Source organism: Heptranchias perlo, chromosome 4 (genome assembly GCF_035084215.1).
Source record: "Heptranchias perlo isolate sHepPer1 chromosome 4, sHepPer1.hap1, whole genome shotgun sequence".
NCBI lineage: Eukaryota > Metazoa > Chordata > Chondrichthyes > Hexanchiformes > Hexanchidae > Heptranchias > Heptranchias perlo.
The window spans coordinates 128038269-128044933 of record NC_090328.1 but is presented as its reverse complement, the minus strand read 5'-3'; the positions used below and the strand labels follow the sequence as shown (position 1 = coordinate 128044933).

Genomic DNA, 6665 nt, shown 5'->3' with positions numbered 1-6665 from the left:
GAAGTTACATTAAAACTATAGTCAAAAATGGTAAATGAAAGGTAGAAGGGAAAATGACAAAGTGGAGAGAGGACGGGAGGAGATAAGGAGATTGCTGAATGCTGCACTTTCCATTCATTTCCTAAACTGTAAATGTAATAATGAGAGGGGGGAGTGTAGCGACGAGTAATTCAGGAGTCCAATCTGAAGCGTTGCAAGAATCTCCGAGGTCGTCGGAGAGAGGGAGGAACAAGTTCCTTTTTTAAAATAGTGATGAGTCAGAGCAAAGGAGGAAGAAACAGGTATAAAAGGGAGAGAGGGAACAGAGACATGCAGAAGTCGGGGACAGGAGAGAGAGAGAGTCAGACCAATATAGACATCTAATCATCTGGGAGTTAGGGACAGTGAAATACATTGAGATCAGGAAAAAAAGACAGCAACAGTCTGAGCACCAGGAGCAGCGAGTGAGGAGAACACTTACTGTTAGTTTTAGAGTAGCCCAGGCTGAACACTCGTGAGCTGAGATGAAGAGTCTCCTGTGTGTTTTGGTAATCAACATGTTCCTCACCTCCTTTCCCACTTCTGTCTTGTCGCAGACTTTCAAGAGCGGGGAATCAGGTGTCAAACTGTGCGACCGGGAGTTCATCAAAGCCGTGGTCTTTACTTGTGGAGCTTTACGCTGGAAGAGGCTTCTCGATAACCAAAACGGTGAGTATTTTTTTATTCGTTCATGGGATGTGGGCGTCGCTGGCGAGGCCGGCATTTATTGCCCATCCCTAATTTCCCTCGAGAAGGTGGTGGTGAGCCGCCTTCTTGAGCCGCTGCAGTCCGTGTGGTGACGGTTCTCCCACAGTGCTGTTAGGAAGGGAGTTCCATGATTTTGACCCAGCGACAATGAAGAAACTGCGATATATTTCCAAGTCGGGATGGTGTGTGACTTGGAGGGGAACGTGCAGGTGGTGTTGTTCCCATGTGCCTGCTGCTATTGTCCTTCTAGGTGGTCGAGGTCGTGGGTTTGGGAGGTGCTGTCGAAGAAGCCTTGGCGAGTTGTTGCAGTGCATCCTGTGGATGTTACACACTGCAGCCACAGTGCGCCGGTGGTGAAGGGAGTGAATGTTTGGGGTGGTGGATGGGGTGCCAATCAAGCGGGCTGCTTTATCTTCGATGGTGTCGAGCTTCTTGAGTGTTTTTGGAGCTGCACTCATCCAAGCAAGTGGAGAGTATTCCATCACACTCCTAACTTGTGCCTTGCAGATGGTGGAAAGGCTTTGTGGAATCAGGAGGTGAGTCACTCGCCGCAGAATACCCAGCCTCTGACCTGCTCTCGTAGCCACATTATCTATATGGCTGGTCCAGTTAAGTTTCTGGTCAATGGTGACCCCCAGGTTCTTGATGGTGGGGGATTCGGCGATGGTAATGCCGTTAAATGTCAAGGGGAAGTGGTTAGACTCTCTCTTGTTGGAGATGGTCATTGCCTGGCACTTATCTGGCGCGAATGTTACTTGCCACTTATAAGCCCATGCCTGGATGTTGTCCAGGTCTTGCTGCATGCGGGCTCGGACTGCTTCATTATTTGAGGGGTTACGAATGGAACTGAACGCTGTGCAATCATCAGCGAACATCCCCATTTCTGACCTTATGATGGAGGGAAGGTCATTGATGAAGCAGCTGAAGATGGTTGGGCCTAGGACACTGCCCTGAGGAACTCCTGCAGCAATGTTCTTGGACTGAGATGATTGGCCACCAACAACCACTGCCATCTTCCTTTGTGCTCGGTATGACTCCAGCCACTGGAGAGTTTTCCCCCTGATTCCCATTGACTTCAATTTTACTAGGGCTCCTTGGTGCCACACTCGGTCAAATGCTGCCTTGATGTCAAACTCCATTTACTGTGTCCCTGTCCAAAAAACAATCCAAGTTAAGCGTTAGAAATCGAGAGGTTATAGTGTTATTGATGGAGGCTCTCACTGAGCCAGGGATATAGTGATCATATTAGGTTTATTGTAACTGGAATATCCATCTTCCTATTTATATGTAGAGGCAAACCCCTAAAAGTTCACCGGGAGCATGAAAACTGAATTTATATTAGAAAATGTTTATTTCAACTTTATTTGCGAGGAGCAGCCATTCTTTTCGACCTTGAGGGGAGAAACGTGTGTATTATAAGACTATTGTTAATATATGTTATGATGTAAAACGTCTGCGGACTGCAGTCAGCATCAGACAAGGGTGAGTAGAAATGTTGGAAATACAGAGCGGCTCAGTGATCATCTGAAGGACAAGTTAACGTGAGACTCGTTGTCAGAACCATTATTTTCAGGAGAGAACCGCTGTCTTTCGGATGCTGACTGACCTGATGTTCATTTCCAGGACTTTCTCTTCTTATTTCAGATTGTCCAGCAGTGTCAATGACTCTTTTATCTGTAGCTCTGAGTGGGTAAAGTTGGGTGCAGTCACCTGGAGGAGGTCTCACCCAGCAGTTACTGTTTATTTGGAGCTAGACCATCGCCTGACTCTGTGATGAAGCAAGGCTTCCCATCATGGAGGAGGTATCCTGGGTAAATGCTGGCATCACCACACGTCCTGATCATATTTTAATGGAATCTCACAGTGCTTTTAGGGCGCTATTTTTGTTTAGTGCGAACATCATTTATTTAAACACTTCACACTTTCCACCTCTTTTCTGATTAACTTTTTAGAATTACCGACCCTAATTATTGTTTAGAGATGTGACTATACTTCAGGTACTGCTCACAGACCAGCACCTGTAAAGTGTGATGCAGAACTGGAAGGCTTGAATTATGCTGCATCTGACCCTCTGCCCAGTCAGTGCCCGCAGGCATGAAGATGCAGAATTCTGCTCGCTGACTGGTTGTACTTTTAATGTCAGCAGAGAAAAGGCTGATGAGAATGTTGATTCATTCCCAGTACTGCAAAGATTCAAATTTCAGTTTAAGAAGCCATAGAGTGCACTGCCTGAGAACTGGTCAAACTCAGCCTGACACGACACTGGAGTTATACTGCACCTGGTGTGAAGCCCAAGTGGTGTGAGACTACCTTCTGGAGATGGTCTCATATCTGTTGCCTTTGATATACTGCCTTGGATGGGGAACACAACTCCTGAGTTATACTTCCAGTTTCAGTGCGCTGTGTATCCAAAACCGCCTTGCATAGGTGTAAAGGTGGTACAATGACACAGTTAAAGGGACATCTGTCATTCTAAGCAGCAATCGGAAAGGAAGGTCAATAGCATAAAGATTTTAATTTAAAACAATATATATTTCCACTGACTTGTAAACCACTGATTTATTTCACGAACAATTCCCATTTGAAGCACTGGGGGTGGAGGGGGGGTGGGGGCGGTGGGTGGCAGGCCAGCAGAACATGTCTAAGATTAGGCTATTGGTAGAATACCTGAGTAGATGCATGACGAAGGAGGCCAACAGAATATAATCGACCTGACAAAATTCCAGCATGTCATCCTTGAATGTGGAGGATGGTGTCAGATGAGGCAATCGCTGGCCCATAGTGAGTATGACCTAACAAATTTATTATTGGTAATTATCAGCATTTCACCGATATCAAACAGCACTGGGATGGCATCAGCTTATCGAAGTTATTTTCTGTTTTACCTTCTTTCCGGATCAGGATCCTGGAAATAAGGATAGAGATGAATGGTTTGAGAAATTATTTTTGAAGGGGATGGCTAAGAAAAGACAACAAACTGGATTGGAAAACGATGAATCAAAACAAGGTTCTGGTATAGATTCAGAAGTCTGAAGTGCACGAACTGATTCCAGGACTAGTGGCCGAATCCCATTCTGCAAATAGCTATTAATAATAGTTTGACCGTGCGTAATGTATTGACAAAAGAGCAGAATTTCCAGCTGTCAAGCAGGGGAGAGAAACTCACAAATCAAAAATTACAAACATGTAATTCCTATCGGCAGGGTGGGGTGGGGGAGGGGGGCGGTGGGTGACGGGAGAGAAAGAGAGCAACAGTCCAAGAGTTGGAGAAAAACAAATCTGCCAATAGACAAAAATGTTTCCCTAAACACATCAGAATGGGTAAGTTCTCTCGTGAGGTCGCTCCCCTCTAGAATTGGTGATCCACTGACTGGTGCTTTCATCAACTTTCTGTCACAACTGCAGTGCAGAACTGTTCAACTGATTGACCAGACATTGATTACCCACTCGGGATAGTTGTCAATTATTTCTCTGACTACGTATGCAACAATGTATCCTTAAACAACTATATCCGCGCAGTCAGTATACAGTGGAGTACATTAAAGCAGAGGACTTTTGAGAGTCCAGAGGCTGGAACATTTCTCTGCCCGAGACAGAGGAGCGCAGGTGAAAGCCTCCTGCAGTCGGGACAGAGGGAAGGAAAATAAAAGCAATTTCAATAACCTATTAGTGATGACAGGTGGAGTTTTATTTCTGTTCCAGATCCCTTCCAGACCTCATCTGATAAGGACTACTTCAAGGAGATGGACAATGACAGGAACCAGCAACTTGAACCATCTTTTGCAGAGCAAGTGTTCGACGATTACTACAACCAGTATGAGCAGATACCAGATGATTTCAGTGAGTACATCCGCCAGATTGAGGGAGGCAGCAATAAAGACCGCGCATTTGCATCGTCACTGATGCAACATCTACCCTGGGCCAGATCCTTCAGGATGAAAAGGGATGGATCGGCAGAAATGTTAAGAAGATGCTGCACTTCTGGCTGCACCAAAAAGGATATCAGTACCTTCTGCTGAAAACTGTACATCTCTATTTATAGAATATTCTACACACATGGACTCTGTTTAAGTAAGATTGTAAAATGTGTAGTCTATTAAACATCTCACAAAATGTGGAATAACGCAAACGTAATTTACATGTCATTCCTCGTATGGTTTATGGTCTATGTGACGGACTTGTGATAGTCATCCTGAAACTCTTACAACAAATAAAAAAAATTGCAGCTGTAAAGGTTTCAACTTTTCATTTCTTGTGAAAATTATTTTTTGTAAATAGTTTATTTTGTTTGTTAACAAATATTTTAGTCTATTTCCCAATGGTCTCCACACACTATCACTCATCCCCATGAGTAACCTCTGGGGTGAGATTCAAAAAGCATCCAATCAAGGCGAATTTAGTATGTATTGATGATCATTGGTATAAGCTTTACCTTATATAAAACCATATTAGCTGGTATAATAAAATATATATGGTAATGACTTCCTCCTGATAGGCAACATTAAATAGGGGTAAATTTAAGATCATACACAATTTTCCAAATCCAATCCTTTACAACAACAACTTGCATTGAAATAGCACCTTTAACATAATAAAACAAACACAAGGCACTGTATTATTTATTAATTTAAAGGCATCATCACACCACTTGTGAAAAGGGTTTAATCTGATAACTGTTGCTTAGCCGCAGAGGTGCTCCGCTGTGCGACGAGCTCTTCAAAATATAAACTGAAAACATTCCTTTATTTTGTTCCGATGCATCAAATGATGTTGAACCCAGAAAAACTACTGCAACTAAACACAGAAACATAGAAAATAGGAGCAAGAGTAGGCCACTCGGCCCTGCGGGCCTGCTCTGCCATTCAAAATGATCATGACTGATCGTCTAACTTTGTACCCTGTTCCCGCTTTTTCCCCAGATCCCTTGATCCCTTTAGCATTAAGAAATATTTCTATCTCCTTCTTGAATACATCTAATGACTTGGCCTCCACTGCCTTCTGTGGTGGAGAATTCCACAGGTTCACCACCCTCTGAGTGAAGAAATTTCTCCTCATCTCGGTTCGAAATGGCATACCCCATATCCTGAGACTGTGACCTCTGGTTCTGGACTCCCCAGCCATCGGGAACATCCTCCCTGCATCTAGTCTGACTAGTCCTGTTAGAATTTTATATTTTTCGATGAGATCACCTCTCGTTCTTCTAAACTCGAGTGAATATAGGCCTAATCGTCCCAATCTCTCCTAATACGTCAGTCCTGCCATCCCAGGAATCAGTCTGGTAAACCTTCGTTGCACTCCCTCCATGGCAAGGACCAAAACTGCACACAATACTCCAGATGTGGTCTCACCAAGGCCCTGTATAACTGCAGTAAGACATCCCTGCTGCTGTACTCAAATCCTCTTGCAATGAAGGCCAACATACCATTCGCCTTCCCAACTGCTTGCTGCAACTGAATGCTCGCTTTCAGCGACTGGTGTACAAGGACATCCAGGTCTCGTTGCATCTCCCCTTTTCCCAATCTATCACCAGTCAGATAATAATCTGCCTTTCTGTTTTTACAACCAAAGTGGATAACCTCACATTTATCCTCATTATGCTGCATCTGCCATGTTCTTGCCCACTCACCCAACTTGTCTAAATCACATTGGAGCCTCTTTGCATCCTCCTCACAGCCCACATTCCACTCCAGCTTTGTGTCGTCTCCAACTTGGAAATGTTACATTTAGTTCCTTCATTCAAATCATTGATATATATTGTGAATAGATGGGGCCCAAGCACTGATCCCTGCGGTACCCCACTAGTCACAGCCTGCTCCCCGGAATAAGACCCGTTTATTCCTACTTTCTGTTTCCTGTCTGTCAACCATGCCAGTATATTCCCCCCAATCCCATGTGCTTTAATCTTGCACACTAACCTCTTGTGTCGGACCTTATCAAAA

At 44.2% G+C, this 6665-nt stretch overlaps 1 protein-coding gene across 1 annotated transcript; it reads left to right on the top strand.

The window, feature by feature from the left end:
- Window positions 1–322: 322 nt before the first annotated feature.
- Window positions 323–4745, top strand: LOC137320609 (relaxin-3-like). Its single transcript, XM_067982295.1, has 2 exons — window positions 323–687; window positions 4429–4745. The coding sequence occupies exons 1-2, from the start codon at window positions 504–506 to the stop codon at window positions 4743–4745; spliced, it is 501 nt and encodes a 166-aa protein (XP_067838396.1). The 5' UTR covers window positions 323–503.
- The last annotated feature ends 1920 nt before the right edge of the window (window positions 4746–6665 follow it).